An 18,845-nucleotide genomic window follows, 5' to 3' on the forward strand; every position below is an offset into this window, starting at 1 on the left:
AGCAGAAGAGCAGAACTGGGGAGAATGAAATACTTTTTGCCAGGAGTCCTGCTGCTGAATCACCCGCTCATCACGACTTCCCTCAAGAGTTCAAGGAACTGTGAACATATTGCAGGCTTCCCTCTGCCTTTAGTTCTTACTAGTTTCTAAACCAGGGATATCAATTACTGTGCAGACACAGTCAGGGCATGGAGGTGTTTTGTATGTCATACTTGTCTCTTGCTTTCTGAAAATCTATAGGTATTGTTCTAAAAATTAAATATATTTGAATGCTTATTAATACATTCAGGTAACTTAGTGTCTACAGGTTTAAAACAGGGTCTTCCAGATGACTGTGCAGTGGAATTCAAGATCCCCGCCTACCTTCTCTTTTCCTTTCCCTTTGCCTCAGAATCTGAGTTCCTAGGGCCTGGTGTATTTCCCCAGCACCAGGAAAACATCACTGTCTCATCTTCACTGGCCTCCAGTTGGATTTCTCATCCCCCAGCTCAAGGCAGCCCACCCGATGGTCTCTGCAAGAGCATTCTCTCGCCCACCCCACAGGCGCCTGGATTTTTCATTCCCTGCACTTATCCTTGCTCTTTCCAGGAGACTCATTGACTTTTCCATACCTCCCCACTCCCACCCAAACCCAAGAGAGTCATGATAGGAGTGACAGTGAGAGGTTGTCAGTCTTTCTTTGGTTAAAATAGGCCACCCTGTGGTTTTTTTTTCCTCTGAGGTAACCCAAAGATAGTGTGGAAGCATTCCTTCAGGAAACCATTTAGCTGCTTTTCTGATATGAAATTCACAGACCCATTCAGCACCTGCTCTCCATGCCTCACAGAGTTTTAAACTCCTACAAGCTGCAGGACAGAAAGTAAGCCCCACATTCGGGTCTCAACTTGATGTCTCCAGCTCCCTCCCACTGTCCTCAAAGAGCTTCCCCACTCTTCCTGTGGCCTGACCATATACCCTGCAGCCTGCTTACTCTCTGCCTTAGAGCAATGGTTCTCAAATTTGACTGTGCATCACCCGGAGGGTTCATTATGACACAAGTTGCTGGATCCATCCCCAGAATTTCTGACTCATTAGGTAAAGTCGGTAGAATAATAGTCCCTAGTAATGATAATGGCACACAAGTCCCAAGAACCTGTGAATACGTACTCAAATGGTAAAAGGGACATTGTAGATGTGATTAAATTAATGATTTGAGGTGAGGACATTATCCTGGATTATCTGGGTGGCCCAGTGTCATCACAAGGGTTCTTATAAAAAGGAGGGAGGAGAATCAGAGTCAGAGAAGGAGATGAGATGATAGAAGCAGAAGTCAGAGTGATGCAGCCATAAGCAAAGGAATTCAAGAGGACTTTGGAATCTGGAAAAGGCAAAACAGGAATTCTCCCCTAGAGCCTTCAGAAGGAACACAGTTCTGCTAACTTGATTTTAGCCAAGTGAGACCCATTTCAGAATTCTGAACTCCAGAGCTGTAAAATAATGAGTGTTATGTTGTTTTAAGCTGCTGATTTGTTGGTAACGTGTTAAGAGCCATAGGAACCTGAAATGAAATTGGATTGGCTCATGAGAACCTGCATTTCTAATAGGTTCTCGGGTGATGCTGATGCTGCAGGTGCAGGAACCACACTTTGAGAATCACTGGCTTATAGTGAATAACAAAATATTTAGTCCTCCTCCAAACCCTGGACTGCAGGTTATACACACTGTTTGCCCTCTCAGTGTCTGAATTGTGCAAATAGAAGTGTTGGTTTTGACAACTATTACCTCCAAAAAGTGCCTATTTTGGAAATCAATGCTTAACCTGATTTTTTTTTCTTTCTTTTCTGCCCTAAAGCAATGGTAGAGATCCAATAGGCAGTTGGCATGACAGGCCATTAAAAATGTATTGTATTAATAACTTCCCAACTATTATCTCACTATATTCTGATTTATTATTTTCTTTTGGAGAAAATTTCAGAGCACTCTCAGTTTATCTACTGACCCAAAATCTCCATGAGGTTGGAAAATAAAATAAGAACCTGCACGTTCCAGAAGGGAAATAAGACCAAGGGAGGTTTGCAATGAGCAAGATGTCTAAACCTCTGCTTCCTTTATGTCAGCCTGATATTTTTCCTAATTCCTTTTAAATATCTCTGTTCACCAGCTCCTCCTTCCCTTTCGCCTTCCCCAGGTGAACTTGGCAACACCTCTTAGTATCTGACATTGCTCCCTTTAGCCATGTTTCTCCAGGTAATAATGTTGGCTTTCCAATCTGGGATGCTCAGATGGAGGTGACAGTGATGGTTACTATGGACACCAAACCAGCCAGTCACATGTCCTGGGCCTGCCAAAAGGCCTCTGGGGCCTTGCTTGAGATGGGGGATCTCATCCTACTATCTCCAGGGCTCCTGGTAGAGGAAGAGAGAGGAGGTGCACAGAGCACTGAGTATGTACAATAAATCCAATACCTTGGATGCAGTAGTTACTGCGGGATGTCAGCGCACAGTGAGAAAGAGTCAATTTAACTGTGATCCTTGCCATTTCCTCCCCCTCTTCTCTCTTCCCTTTCTCTTCTTTTTCTCTTCATCTCTCTTTTATTTTTTTCTATCCCGGCAAACATTGGAGTCCCACTTTGATTCCAATTCCAGCTCTGCCTTTTGCTAGCTCTGTGGCAAGGAACTAGGAGGTTAACCTCTCTGATCCTAAATTTCCTTGCTCATTAAGTGGGGGTGAATATACCTATCTCAGTTCTCTGATGAGAACTAGATGAGAGAATATCTGAAATATATCTGGCGTAGAGCAGGCACTCAATCGATGCTCTCCACAGTGGCAATTTCTACTCTCCAGGCTTCTCATCACTAAGTCCCATTCAGCCAACAGAGTTCACAGGAAATGCAAGGTATGAAACCACAACTTTAATGGGAAGCTCAGATTTCCTTTTCATTCCAAGACTAAAACATTTCCCACTTATTTGTCTACATGGCTTTATTCTTCCAGTTAGGCATTCTTAGGGCTCTAGGCATACTACTTACAAAGAAATTAAATTTTTTGTTGAAATAATCAAATATGATTGTTGGGCTAAAGGAAACAAAGTAGATCCACAGGTAAGCGCCTGACCCCGGTGTGTAAAAGGTAAAGGGTCTCTTAGCAGAGATAGCATGCTGGATGTTCAGGAGCACAGGGGTCAAGTCCGTATGGCCGTACTTGTTGATTAAGTTGAAATAATTTCGTTGCATAAGGATATAGTCCTGGCCATAGTCCTCCAGCACATCAGGGGTGAGGTGATCTAAGATGTCCTTCTCCAGCTTGTCCCACATTTCATTTGTGCCCACGATATCTGGGAGGCAAGAGAAAAGGGAGGTTCAGATGCTAGGAAGGCCCAGACAAGCACAGCCACTCCCTAACGGAGACGCAGGCTCTTTGTGATTGGCTTTTGTTGGGCAGGAGAGGCATTCCCAAACACCTTTTAAAACATGTGCTTTATAATAGTACTTATTATATTTTTTTAACAGAAGTGTACACAGATGACTAGGTTTCCACAAACTGAGTAGCCCAGGTAAGCAGTAACCAGATGAAGGATAAACCTGCCTCCGAGTCCTCAGTCTCAGCGCCCTTTCCAAGAGCCACTGTCCCAATGAACAGAATAGAGTAGTTTTGCCTGGCTTTGGACGTTATTTGAATGGAATCATACATTATGTTGAGAGAGTCATCCATGTTACTGTGTAGTCATTCTCATAGCTGCATAGTTTTCCATTGTGTAAATATGCCACAAATTATTTATTCATTATACTGTCATGGGCATTTGGGTTGTTTTCAATTTGGGACTCTTAGAAATCATGCTGTCACAAACATCGCAGTACATATCCTTTCGTGATTATTATATACAATATAAAATGTAATGTATATACTATAATATATATTATATATAAATTATGTATAAACATATTGTGAATAATAAGTAAATAATAAAGAGGTGTATATGTTTTAAAATTAATCTCCTTTGAGGTAACTTATAGTTTTGTGTGTCTTTTTACATTTTCTCCTTGTTCATACCAACATATACACACATAGAAGGCTTTGGTTTCATACTAAATTACCAGTAACAAACAAAAAACAAAAAGGATCATACTATACACATTTTCCAGGAATTTGCTTTCTTATTTGTTTGTTTGTTTGTTTGTTTGTTTTTGTTTAGTAACAAATCACAAACCGGCCACCTGGTCCATAGCTACAGATTTAAACCAGAGTAGCAGAATTTTCCACTGAACGGCTTTTAGTCAACCACTCATCTATCAAAGGACTTCCCCACAGTTATTAGGTTTCACCATTTTAGGTGGCTCTGCCATAAATCACCTTACACAATTTATCCTGTTGTATTTCGGCATTTACTTATGCCCCCAAAATGCTGCTACCTGGTCAAAAGGCACACTCATTTTGAATTTTATTAGCTACTGCTACATTCCAGGAAGATTGCAGCAACCCATGCTCCCTCCTGCAAAGTATGTGATAGCTGGGAGATTGCTGTGAGGATTGCCTTTGTTTGTGAGCTTGGGTGATTCTCCTGAATCAGGACTGCAGGGGATCCTTGCTGTGAAATGTAAGCCAGAGAAATCCAATTATACTCATGGGAATGCAAATGGAGTTTCAATTGTTGATTTCTTTTCATGAAGGCACAAATCATATTTAAAGAAATGATTACCCTGGCAATTACTCTGGAGGCTTCTGGGTCATGAAAAACAGGTTTGTATGAACTATTGTTCCTCCAACTACCTCTCCCCTAGTCTCTGCTTTCACCGGCTGGAGGATTCCTTTCCCTCTCCACCTCCTCTTTAAACACCTCATGGACTTTCTAACCACTCTTTGTGGGTATCCTGTCTAGAGTCTCTAAAGCTCCTTATTGGGGACAAGCCACCAGCTCTTCATATGCCACTCACACACACACACATATGTGTGCGTGCACACACACACACACACACACACACGCACGCACGCACCAATCCCCTGCTTCTCTGGGGCTACACACAATGAAATTGTTAAGACTACCTGCATCCAAATCCCATTTCTGTCTCGTATTGCTTCATACCAGCCCCGTGGCTTGGGAAATTCCTTAACTTCTCTAAGCCTCAGTTTTCTCTCTACAAAATGGAATTACAACGCCTACCTTATAGGTAAGGATCAAGTGAGATTGTGCATGTAAAGTGCTTAAAACCTGCTAAGCATGCAATATGTTTTAGCTATTCTTATTGCAGGGCACTACAAAATCTGGTATGACTCCTTGAAAGTCTTCAGAAGCTCTTTATGTCTCTGAAGTTTCCTTTTGCTCCCCATTCAGGCATCATTCTCCAAATTTGAGTCCTTAGCCCTCCATTGTCTAGCCTCTTGCCTTCAGATTGGCCATCGAATATCAGCTTGAAGCTTAGGGCAGTGTGATATAAAAGAAAGAATCTGGACACTGAATCTAGGGATCTAGTTTCAAATTTCCCACCATCACAGTGTGCCAAATACCCAAACTGGGGTATATATTACCCACCACACCTCAACGTCCTCACCTGGTAAATTATACCAATTAAGACACATATGAAAAGGTTGGGAGTATAAGTTGGAACAATATTTTAGAAAATGGTTTGGTATTATTCGGTAAAGTTGAAGATAACTAACTCTATGATCCAGTCATTCCACTCCTGGATATGTGTCGTAGGAAAAATTATGTACATATACGTGTGCCAGAAAGTTCATAGCTGAATTCTTCATAGTTGTCCAAAAGTGACCCAAATAACCCAAATAACTGTAGAAAAATCGTGGCATATTCACAGAATACTATACAGCAATGAAAAAGAATGAACCACAGCCATACACAATATAGATGAATTGTGGAAACATAATGTTCAGTGAAAGAAAACAGATGAAAAAGAATGCAAACATGTCAAAAATCAGTATAGCCAAACTCTATTGTTTGGGGATACATGTATGAATGTAACACAGTAAAGAATAGCAAATAAGTGATTATTACAAAAAGTAAGAGAGTAGTCACATGTTGAAGATAGGAGAGAGCTATGACTGAAGAGGACCATATGAAGGTTTCTGGGCGCTAGAGATGTTTTATTTTTTTTACCTGGATGTTAAATACACGAGTTTTTATGTTATTAAACTATGTGTATATATGATATATTTCTCAATTAAAAAAATAAATAAGATCAACAACATCAGAAAAGAATATATGGAAGGTAGCTAGTGTCTGAGAAGAGTAGCTCCCCCGAAATGTTAGCTATAACAATTTTGGTGAATTCTTGAAACTGTAACTACAGGGTTGCTCTCTGGTCCAAATGGAGTCACATCTCTGTGTTGGAAGTTTTCTTTGGCTGTGTCACCAAACCCTCAATCCTCCTGCCAAGTTCAAAATCAAATTTATCATTTTCCCCCTTATACTAGCTGTTAGTCAGCTTTCTTCTCTCTGTGTCTTCCATCCCAGTCTCTCAGTCTGTCACATTTGGCCTTATCTTTGACTCACTCAATTCTCTTCCCTGCCCAGGGAGTCCCTAAGGTCGTAACCTTTCTCAAGACTTCATCTTCCCTCTATCCATTCTTATTGCCATAGTCTAGCCTCTCAACTCGAGTGGCCCAGGTCTTTTTCTATTACCCTCATAGAATAGGCCTTTCACCCAATCTTGTTCCTCCTGGTTAACATTCAAACCTCTAGGGTTTGTTCTTTAGTGTGTTAAAAATCCTTCTTAATATGTGGCCTTTTATTAGACAGGCTCTTTTACATCTTCACTAAAATCACAATTAATTGATTGATGGTCTAGAACCAAGGACTGAGCCATAGAGGTGAGTCTACATCTGCCCAAAGTTCAGAAATTCAGGGATGGGAGAGGAGGGGATGGCCATCTCTTCAGAGGTAGAAGGGAGGTAGGTCATATTCTTCAAAGGGGAGGAGGTAGTGTTTGAAAAATATATGACATTAAACTTAAGTACTTTGTGGAAGGATGCAGGTGAGCAACCAACAATTGAAGAACCTGGCCCTTGCCCCTCTATTCTTAAAAGAGACCCAGTCATCTCAGCCCCTCCTTGGGTGACCTCTGAGAGGTTCAGTTCAAGCAGAACGAAGGACTTTTAACATTCCTTCTAGGACAAACATTGCAAGTCTCTTAGGCTTAGATACCTACTTGTTTTGAAGCCTCCAGGCTGGATGACAGAGACTTTAATTCCCCATTCTGCAAGTTCTTGTCTCATAACTGCTGAAAACATGCTCAGAGCCGCCTTGGATGAGCCATAGGCTGCCAACTTTACCATTGGGACACTTCCTATTAAAATAATGGGAGAAAAAAAAATCAGGTCTGATATTTTTAGTTGTTCATCCACTAAGTATTTAAAAAGCACCCACCGCATGCCAAGAATTGGTATGAGTGGTGACTAAGGCAGAGAGGGGCCTTCTGTGCATATTCTTGGTCACAATTATTTGTCTGGCTTCCTTTGTTTCTGCCTTCATGGCTGCTTTATCACAGATAGTCCAGTGACAAACCAAGTGTATGGTTCAATCTCTCCCAGCTTCTAAGCTAAATGTGATTTAGGTGGCATAAAGAGCACCTGCCCCAGCCTCTGACTTTTCTGTTCGGCCAACTACATTCTGAGGTTCTGGGTAGACATATCTTTGGGTGGGGCAGGAGGAAGACACTGTTCAGCCCATTACAACACCTGTAGTTGAACAAATTCGTTTTAATGCTTGCTGCAACAAGGAGTTACACACCCCATGGGAATCATGAGAAAGGACTTATTCTAGGAGGGCTAGCTAAGGTTGGGTGGGGGAAGATGTTCTTTATCCTACCTAAATCACATTTAGTTTAGAAGCTAAGTGAGATTGAGCCTTAAACAGGATCTATCAATGGACCAGCTATGAGGGAGGAGCTATGAAAGGCAGAAGCAAAGGAAGCCAATAAAGTGAAATAAGTCGAATAAAGTGAAGTAACCTTATATGGAATAAATGCCTCGTTGCAGATGTAATTAAGGTACAGATCTTAAGATGAGCTATGCCCTAAACCCAGTGATGAGTGTCCTTGTAAGAGATGATAAAGCAGAAGAAACACAGAGAAACAGGGGGAAAGACCATGTAGAGACGGAGGCAGAGAATGAAATGATGCTGCCACAAGCCAAGGAATGCCTAGAGCCACCAGAAGCTGAAAGATCAAGAAGGTGTTCTCCCTTAGAGCCTTCAGACAGAAGATCTCACCTACTCTTTCTTACTACTTTAGTAAATCTACAATGATCTTAATAAAATTTTCAATTTTAAAAAAGAACAAAGTATCTGCACTCCCACGTTCATTGTAACATTATTTACAATAGCCAAGACATGGAAACAACTGAAGTGTTTCTCAACAGATTAATAGAGAAAGAAAATGTGGTATAATATGTGCAAAGGAATATTATTTAGCCACAAAAAAAAAACAACAAGGAAATCATACTATTTTCAACAACACAAATGGACTTTGAGGGTCTCGAGGGAATTACATAAAGTGAAATAAGTCAAACAGAGAAAGACAAATACCATGTGATCTCACTTGTATGTGGAATCTAAAAAACCAAACTCACAGATACAGAGAATAGATTGGTGGTTACCAGAGGTGGTGGGTGAGGGCGGGGGTGGTCAGTGAAATGGGTGAAGGTAGTCAAAGGGTATAAACTTCCAGTTATAACATAAATAAATTCTGGAAGTGTAATATACAGTAACTCCTCACTTAAATCATCGATAGGTCTGCAACTTTAAGGAAACCACATATAACAAAACCAATTTTACCAGAGGCTAATTAATATAAACAATAGATAAGTTCCTATGGCATCTCATTAACATTTTAACGAAACTATATTGAACAAAACATTATTCCCAGACCTGCTGTATTGCACAGTGACTATAGTTAATACTATATAGTATATTTGAGAGTTGCTAGGAGAGCAAGTCTTAAAAATTCTCATCACAAGAAAAAAGAATTTGTAACTACATGAAGTAATGCATGTTAACTAACCTAATGTTGTAATCATTTCATAATATATATGTTGTACACCTTAAACTAATACAACGTTATATGTCAATTATATCACAATAAAATTGGGTGGGTCAGGTGGGGAAGAGCATAGGTGTTGAACTAGAGATATCTGAAATAGTTAATGTCAATTATCATCATTTTTCTTACATTATTATTAAATCTTTGGTCTGGCTTACATCATTTCCTTTTGAGAAATACAGGCACACCTCAGAGATATTATGGGTTTGGTTCCCATAATATCAGCAATAAAATGGGTTGTAATCTTTTTGCTGGAAAAGGCCTTGCTTTCAACTTGTGAGAGAAAAAAAAACCACATTTGTGAAGCACAATAAAGCAAAGCACTATAAAACTAGGTATGCCTGTACTGATTCTTACCTCCCTGTTTTTATAGGAAGGCTGTCAGTGAACGGTTCTGTCCTTGTTAAGAGAGGCAGACTGGCCAATTACAATACCTCATCCCCTGGGGATGGAGATTGGGTTGGTGCTGTGCATGTGACCTGAATTGAGCCAGAGTCCTGATATAGTAGTGGGAAGGAGTCCTGACAGAACCACCAGGGGCCACTTTTGCTACCACACAGGAGAAGGTCAGCAAAGGAAAACAGAGCAGCAAAGAGAGAGCAGAGAGTGGGAGGTGCCGGCTGAGGAGGGAACCGGAAAGTGGAGATGGGGGAGGGTTGCAATAATGTCTTAAAACTTGGTTCCAGACAGTTGGTAAACTAATAAATTCCTTTTTCCTTTTTTTGTTTAACCTAGTTGGAGGTTTACCTGTCACTTAAAAGAAACAGTCCTGAGATTTAGTTGATGAAATATAAATATAGCATCTCACATCAAACTTTTAAGCTCTTCCGCAGATGACCAGCTGATTCTTATTTAAGTGATTTTTAGTTTTACAAAATCTTAAAGTTGCAAATGCAACTCTTTCCTTTCACTGGTGAGAAAGGCCAAAGAAGTCATAGCAACTTGTTCAAAGTTGCAACCCAGTTTGTGGGGTTATATCGTTCTCACTTCACAGTTTTAACAGATGTGGTGAGCTGGCGAGCTAGGAGGCAGGTTAACAAGGGCCAGGTGTTAACAGCTAATTCTGAAGCCAGCACTGCCTATATTCAAGTCTTAGCTCTGCGATTGATGAGTAAAATAAATTAAAAATAGGAAAATCATTTCATGTTCATGTGCTTTTGTTTTTAATCTTTAAATTAGGAATAATGATAATACATGCATCATAGGGTTGTTGTGAAAGTTTAAAGGATTAATATATTAGAATAGTACCTGGCACAAAGTAAACTTCATATAAGAGCTTCTTATTATTAGTGCTTCTCAAGGTTTTTACAATAATATCTCAATACTCCAAAGGGATCCACATGTTCCATGTTTCTTAAAATAATAAGTGCACCTGTTCAGGATCTCCCATAATAATTGTTTATTATGTGGATTACTAGGACCTACCCTAGACCTACTGGATCAGAATCTACATTGAAAATCAATCCAATTCTTTTGAATACTAAACCTTAAACCATTACATTAGAGCAGTACTTGCTTAGGAGATATTAAAACTGAATTCTTGGTCTCCCCTAAATAAGTATCTATCGTTGATAAACAATTCAGAACTTGAGGTCACCTGTTGTTAGTAGATGACTTAACAGAATACCCAGTCAACAATAGGACTTGTTTTAACCAACCACGTACAGACCTCTAGACTCTTTCCACCATTCCTGACTACAAATTGTCTATCCTTACTTAGCGTAATTACCATGAATGTAGCATCTAGAAGATACCAGAGTCCCCCACCCAGCTTTTCTATCTGGAGAGCTACTCGGTGACTGTGCGCTGGCAAGTGAATACGCTCAGCATTCATGTTGTTGATCACTCTGGTGGTCACTGTCTTTCTTTTGATGTTATGGTATACTGTTGGTCATGGCTAAAACTGAGGGAGACTTGAAATTACAATTTTGGAGCTTACGGAAAAATGGTGGAGACCCTCTACCCTACCCCCACCCTTCTCTGCCTCTCCTCCTCACCCTGACCCCTGCAGTGAGCTCAGACTTGGTCTTTGCCTGACTCTCTTGGTGTGGCATAAGAAATAAGTTAGAAACATTTCCTAAGGTTCTACCAGCCAAATGTTCTTGATGTCCTTTAAGGTAACACAAGCCCTCAAAAACTTCTAGTCTCAAAGATCAACACCTACTTGGAAATCTTTCTTTTTCCTAATATAAAGCTAACATAGGAATTACGGAAGTGTTCTCTAAGTGAATACACTGTTAACACAGCAGGGGGCAGATATAGTGCAACTTTTCATCTTGAGGCTCTATAGGTGTATAAGTAGGGTGTGATATTTTGATTTATAATAAATATATATTCTGTCTTTTTCCCGGTTCTGGCGCAGAGCTCCTAAAACTTGGAATTTCCTAAGTGCTGAGAGCAACAAAGGTGTCTTTTGTTATGTCAATGAGGTGACTCAGAATTTACTGTAGGATGGGGGCTGGTAGCTAGGGAGTCAACCATGTGATTAGAGGGTTGAAGCTTTCAATCCTTTCTCCCTCCAACCTCCTGGGAGGGGAGAGAGGCTGGTGATTTGAGATCTATTACCAAAAATAGACAGGTGGTAGATAACCTGGGCTTGCAACTAGCAACTAGCATCTGAAGTGGGGGTGGTGGAATAGTCTTGTAGGACTGAGCCCTTAACCTGTGAGATCCGATGCTATTTCCAAGTAGATATCAGAATTGAGATGAATTGTAAGATGCCCTGCTAGTTTCTGAGCTTTGTTTGTTGGTGTGAGGGAACCGCCCCCTCCCTACATTGGAATTAGATGCAAAACACTTTTATATAGGGGTATCAGGGTACCATACCCACAGCAGCTTTCTCGTTCTCTAATACCTTCACAAGCCTTGTCCTGAATGAGCTTGTCTCAAGAGGATGTAATGAGGATTCCCAGCTAGTTTCAGTCTCCTCCAAGGTCATCTGGAGTCAACTTGTCTTGCTCAATTCTTTGTTTGAGATATCAAGAACCTGGATAATGTGCCAGGAGAGGACCCCACTCTCCGGTAACAAACTCAGGTAACAAAGTCCATTCCTTTATTGCACGTTTCCAAGCTGAAGCACACAGACCAACCACATGCCCAGAGAAGTAGTATAACAAAGCAAAATGCTCAGTCTCTCTGACTCCATCTTGTTTAAGCCTGTGTTGTTCCATGGTCTTCAGGCTAATAGCGCTTGCTTTGTCTTGCATATAGACATGCTAATCATTAGAAAAATTCTGCTTGCAGCTTGAGCTTTACAAAAACAGTCCCTCCTCTTGACATTAAAAAAAAAGCCTAAACTCTATATTTTCTTAAGATGGATTTAAGAATTAGGTCGCCCATCTTCTTGGTTGGCTCCCTCTCAATCAATAAGCCTTTCTTTCCTCCAAACTCTGACATTTTGAGTTTGGGCCTTTCAAAGAATCGGGCACATGAAATTTGGACTGATAACGATTTGGCTAGCCAGCCAGGAGGTAGTGCCCATGGCAGACTGGCCCAGGCTAGGGTTCCCCTCTGTGAGTCGGAAGCAGCTGCCAACACTGTTTTGCCACGAAAGATCTGGAGGGACTTTCTTTAGCAGGCTCTGGCTGTCCTTGGTACAAGGATCATGTGGAAGAAGGAGAAATCTTTGACTTCAGTCTACCGTCTGTTTTGCTTGTGGGGTAAGTTGCTCTGGTGTGAGCAGCTGGGAATCCTTCTCTATGTGCACTTTGTCTCTGGGGCAAAGCCATCTGCACTCTTGGGACCTCCGTCTGAGAATAGGCAGGATTGTCGGACTGTGCCCATTTGTTTGTTGTCTCTCTCTGTGAGCCTACGAGCTCAGTTTGGAAGTAGGATGAGTCGCCCTCCCATGTACAACCAGAAACTCTCTTCCCCTCCATTTGGACTTTTCCCATGGGATAAGCCAATTTGTTTTACATTTGTTAGGGTACTCTGTTGGAGAGGGGACTGGTTTTAGGACTTGTACCTGATTTGTAAACTGTTTCAGTTGCACTTGTTTGGCTTTTTAAATTTGAAATTGTAACTTGCCTAGTGTATCTGAGTCTTTTTTAGGAGAGTACTCCATTTATTGTCTTGTGTGTCATTTGTGTGTCGATCTGAGTTTTCTCTAATCCCTCATCCTCCAGACATGTGGCAGCCACCATCTTGTGCTCAGACTCCATTCCTGGCACCATCTTCCTCTAGGAAAATTTGCCACTTTAAATTCAGGAGATCTGAAGCTGCTCTTTTTACTCTCTAAGCTTTTCAGTTTTATTTTGGACACTTACTTCTGTTTTTTGTGTTTGTCAAAAAATCCACCTTACAGGGCACCTCACTGGCTTCTCATAGACAATGGAATGCACTCTTTGATTAAAAGTTAATTTTAAAGCTGCTTTAAAGGAATTCTTATCAAAGCATGCAAAGCTGTGGTCATCTGAGCAAAATACTTCTGAGTTTTGCCTTGTACCTGAGACATAAAAGCTAGCATTTTAAAATGAAAGCTATGAGATCTCTGTCAATGTTTATCTTGTATTTTTATGTATGTCTATGTAAGTTTTATATATGGCATATTTTTACCACTGAATGGTATTGCTAATTTGTAATGTTAAATTGTCTTAAACGAGTGCTTATATAAGAATTCTCACAAATATAACAGAAACTAACCCAAATGCTTTTTGGAATTGTGTGATGTAGGAAAATATTTACTATAAAACTGGTTTTGAGTTTGGTTTGGTTAAATGGGTCATGTTATTTCTGTTGCAAAATTTCATCAAGAAAAATAACTTGGTATGATAAAACTTTCATGAGTAATCTAAACAACTGTTAGGAGCAAGTAAGTTAAATGTAAGTAAGATAAAAAGTTGTGTTTAGACTTAAATGGGTTTTAAAATCTCTTCGATAACTTGGAACTTTAAAGTTTTGTTAGCTAAATTAAATGGGATATTCATTGAATGGCTAAGTCATTACCAAATAAGAACCCTGAAGAAGGAAGTTTTATGTGTGGTCAAGCTTATTAAGATTAAAATAAATTTAATCAAGTGAAATTAAATATTAAAAGTAAGCTGATGCAAAATCAGGGTTAGATTTTCTCTCTCTGCTAATAAGGAAACAGTTTCTTGGACTATTCATCTGCTACAGATATTATGAAAAAGTTTTCTGCCTAGAAAACAAAGATTCTGTGCTTTATCAAAATGATTTTCTGTGTTTCATGTTGTCTTAATCAAGTTCTTGGCTTCTTAGGAAAACTAAGTGTCTTCAATAGTAAGAACTAAGTTTTTCTAATAATTATGTAAGCTTCAGTGTTTGAAATTTTCTTTTCTCATTATGGGTAAATAAATAATTTGATATTGTTTCGTAATGATATATGATCTTTTTGGTCAAGTATGTTTGACAGCCTTCCCAGGGTTCAAATATTAAAAGGAGTTTTTTTTCTTAACCTGGAAATGGCTTTGGGTTGTTCCAATGGGCCCCTGGAACACCTTGAAAGATTTGTTTTCTCTCCTTGCAAGAGAGAAATATTAAACTAATTTGGCTTATTTTTGGTGGGTTAAAAATCACATGAGAAGTTTTTTCAAATAAAGATACAATTATGTTGCATTTATATGCATATATTCTCATTACTAAATGAATGTTCTAGAGATCATAACCTCCAAGAGTCTACAATGTCCTAATGTAATATTTTCATTTGGTATCTTAAAATGTTATGTTACAGAGAAAAGTAAATTCCTTTGTTAATTGATTTATAATTGGATCAATAACCATGTCATTTTAAGGGTTTTTAAAATTTGTTTGTTCGTTTTGACATTTACGAACAGTCATTGTTTTACTCTGATGCTTTTGCAAATATGTTTAATCTTAAGAATGATCCATAGAGAGGACTCTGACTTATTCTAAAATACATGTTTCTGAGAATAAATTTTCAGATCATACCTTTAAACTGGATGAAGATTTATAGAACCCTAAGGAATAACTGGATTCATAAAATACTGGCAAATGATCAGGATAAACGAGAATTAATTACATGGGACTGAATAAACTAGGAATAATTAATTTTTTAATAACTTTTTATTTGAAATATTGCTGTTTTTTAAAAATCTTTGTTTTCCAGATATAAGAAAACTTGTTTTTCATTGATTACCTATGACTTAGAGCAATTTGGTAAATTATACCTTTGTAAGCAGTATTAAAACATTTATATTTTTCTCTCTACCTGATTCCTCCAAAATTGAAGACTCTGAATGAGTATTATTTTTTTCATGGCAATATGGTTGTCTGCATAAATTTAGTAAGAATCTGTTCTCTTTATAACAGGATACAATTGGAAACTTGTTTTTATTACTAAGTCATGGAAAACGTGGAATGTCATGTTTGAGAGAGACATGCATAGACTCGGATGTGACCAGAAATCTTTCAGGACTTAAGACTGACTTTGCAAGGCAATAAAAGCTCCTTGAAAAACAGCTTGGTACCCTGCTTACATGATTCACAGTAGTCTTTCCTGGTTGCTTTTCTGGGCGATACGAAAACAGAACCTCAAGACATTTTGAGGGACCTCAGAACCTGAGGAATTCATTCAAATCTGTAAGTATTGCAGGCAAAGTCTGATGACAAGGATGTGGCTTGGCTTCTTAGCCTTGAGAGGCTAATTAAGTTTAATATGGATATGATCAATTGCTATTCTTATTGTATTTATGCAAATAATCGGACCAAATTGATTGAAACTGGACTTATGCAGTAGATAAAATAGTCTTAATTTGGCTATTTTTGATAAAAACAAGGGTGATTTTAGAGAGAAAAATTATGTTTCTATAGAAACTAAAATACACAGTTGTGGATGTTAGATTCTAGTTCAGTTGACTATCTTTAAAGTTTTATTTTTCACCTGTAAACAACTGGATCCTGAATTCTTACGGTTTTCTTAAATATTTGGCTATAACCCTCCAATCTAATATTCCATTTTCTCCCATCTTTTGCCTTGGAATTGTTGAGAACTGAAACTTTTTCCCTGAGCCTTGCTATTACAAACTGCAGCTAGATGATATGATATGAACTTGAGACAGCTTTCCAGACTCAGCAACTGGTTTATAATTTGCTCTGATCATTAACCTTCTTTTTTTTATTTTCATAAATCTTATCAAATACTGATGTTATGGAATTTAACCATAAAGTCGGCCATTTAGCCCATTCTGCTCAAGCTCTAAGACTTCAACACTTAGAGTCCTTAGCACGTGTGTCCTTAGACAAAAGTATTGCTTTAGATTACAGATTAGGTGAACAAAGAAGTGTTTGTGCAGTAGCCAAACTCATCATGCTTTAGGCCCTGGGAGACATAATAACAAAAGTTACTCTTTTATTTTTGTCTCATATTAGGATACAGGTGTCCTGGCCTGCTGCTACATCTACCATTGCTCTCTCTGCTTGTAAATTGAACACCCAGAATGCCCGCCTCTTAACTGCACCTGAACCCAATTGCCCTATGTCCCCAAGATTGAGGAATTAACAAAAAAGGGGAGAATCATAACAGTGAAATGCTTTGTCTCTCTGACTCCCTCTTGTTCAAGCCTGTGTTGTTCCATGGTCTTCAGGCTAATAGCGCTTGCTTTGTCTTGCATATAGACATGCTAATCATTAGAGGAATTCTGCTTGCAGCTTGAGCTTTACGAAAACAGCCCCTCCTCTTGACGTAAAAGAAGACTGAACTCTATACTTTGTTAGGATGGATTTAAGAATTAGGTCACCCATCTTCTTGGTTGGCTCCTTCCCAATCAATAAACTTTTCCTTCCTTCAAATTCTGACATTTTGAGTTTGGGCCTTTCATAGCTTTGAGTATACAGGTTTGTTCATCTTTAGACATGACCAGCAGAAATTTGAGACTAATTGCATCTGATGATTCTTTTGTAATCCAATAATCTCTGGGAATGGGACAAAGTATTGAGTATCAAAATATGGGACCTTGTTACTCAAAGCGTGATTGAGAACTATAGCAGCAGTTGGGAATCCATTGGAAGTATGAATCGTCGGGTTCCACTCCAGACCTAATTGAATCAGAAATTCTGGGGGTGGATGCAGAATTTTTTCTTATTGAAGTAAAATACATATAACATAAAATTCACCATTTAATCATTTTAAGATATACAATTCAGTAGCATTTAGTACATTCACAATGTTGTGCAACCATCACCACTGTCTAGTTCCATAATAATTTCAGTGCCCCAGAAGGAAATCCCATACCCATTAAGCAATCACTTCTCATACCGTCTCCTTTCAACCCCTAATATGCTTCCTATCTCTATGAGTATGCCTAATTTAGACATTTCATATCAATGAGCCCAATATGTGGCCTTTTGTGTTTGGCTTCCATCACTTACCATAATCTTTACAAGGTCCATCCACTCTATACCATGTATCAGTGCTTCACTCCTATTTGTGGATTAATACTATTCCAGTATGGATAGACCACATTTTTATCAATTCACCAGTTGATGGATCTTTGAGTCATTTCCACCTCTGGCTATTATGAATAAAGATACTATAAACATCCATGTGCAAGTTGTTTGAACACCGATTTTCTGTTCTCTTGTATATATACTTAGAGGTGGGATTGCTGGGCCACAATTAACTGTTTAACTTATTGAGGAACCACCAAATGTTTTCCTCAGAGGCTACACCATTTTACATTCTTACCAGCAATTCAGGAGAGTTCCAATTTCTCCACACCTTTGCCATCAAGTGTTGTTTTCAGGTTTTTTGATTAAGCCGTTTTAGTGGGCGTGAAATGTTATCTCATTGTAGTTTTGACTTCCTGTAGTTGTTTTTTAAGTAGCCCTCCTGGTGATTCTAAAACATCCGAAGTTTGATAAAGCTGTCCAGAGATGAGTAGTATCTACTTAAGAACTAGTTATAGAAATGCAGACTCTTCAGTTTCCCCTCATACCAACTCAGTCAAAATCTACATTTTAACAGAGATCCCAGGTGATCATACAGTGTTTGAGAAGCATTTGTATAAGAGACAGGCTTAAATTGTTAACACCTCCCCACTCATTTAAACACACTAGAGTAGAGTCTGTTTTTTGTCCCCCGTTTTCCTCACATGTCTTTGTTTGATAGTCTGGAAAAGTGAGGACAACACAGAACTTAGAGTAAAACAGACACACCAGGTTGGTTACCAACCCTGACTCCAGTGCTTACTAGCTGGATTTATCTGGACTCGAGGGTCCTTGACATAGAAAAGGAATCAATACCCACATCCTGCAGACCTTCAAATTAAGTGACTTCCGGCATCTAATACAACTTAGCGCAAAGAAGTTTCCTCGGTCTTATTCTACTCTCTTCCCTTTTCCTTAACACTAGCCTTGCTATTATGTGAGAGTTTCAGGGAAAGAACTCTCAGCTTTGGCTTCTTTATATCATGGAACAGCTGAGGTGCTGGCTGAATGATTAGCCAGATGATTCCTTTCAGGCAGCCAGCTCAGCAAGAAAATGTCCAGAAATGATCTCCCAGTCAACTTATTTAAACTAAGACCAGGCACAAACCTGAAACCATGAACTCTGCTGGATACCTCTAATTTGTAGACTTGTAACAATCTCCAAGGCTACTTACTTTGTTGTAAAGTAATTTTAATCTGTTTTAACTAGTACCCGTACTCAGAATGCATAATGTATTTATATCTAAAACCAAGACCAGAGGTTCTCAACTAGAGATGATTTTGCATGAAACCCTCTAGCCAAAGTGAACATGTAGCAATGTCTGAAGATTCGTCCCCCTGGTGCTTGATGCTACTTATATTTAGTGGGTTAAGAACATAGATGCTGCTAAACATCTTACAATGCATCAGACA

At 39.1% G+C, this 18,845-nt stretch overlaps 1 protein-coding gene across 3 annotated transcripts in view; it reads right to left on the bottom strand.

The window, feature by feature from the left end:
• Positions 1-2,869: 2,869 nt before the first annotated feature.
• The window catches only part of HSD17B2 (hydroxysteroid 17-beta dehydrogenase 2), a 50,052-nt gene continuing 34,076 nt past the window's right edge, over positions 2,870-18,845 (bottom strand). For 2 of the 3 annotated variants that reach the window (XM_039888808.1, XM_039888806.1), the window contains 2 exons: positions 7,140-7,277; positions 2,870-3,313 (listed from right to left, as the gene is read on the bottom strand). In XM_039888808.1, the coding sequence (XP_039744742.1) occupies positions 2,952-3,313; positions 7,140-7,277 (500 nt within the window). In that variant the 3' untranslated portion in view covers positions 2,870-2,951. The remainder of the gene's footprint in view (positions 3,314-7,139; positions 7,278-18,845) is intronic. The other variant, XM_039888807.1, reaches the window with a different exon arrangement.

This window comes from Pteropus medius, unplaced genomic scaffold (genome assembly GCF_902729225.1).
Source record: "Pteropus medius unplaced genomic scaffold, Ma_sr-lr_union100, whole genome shotgun sequence".
Taxonomy (NCBI): domain Eukaryota; kingdom Metazoa; phylum Chordata; class Mammalia; order Chiroptera; family Pteropodidae; genus Pteropus; species Pteropus medius.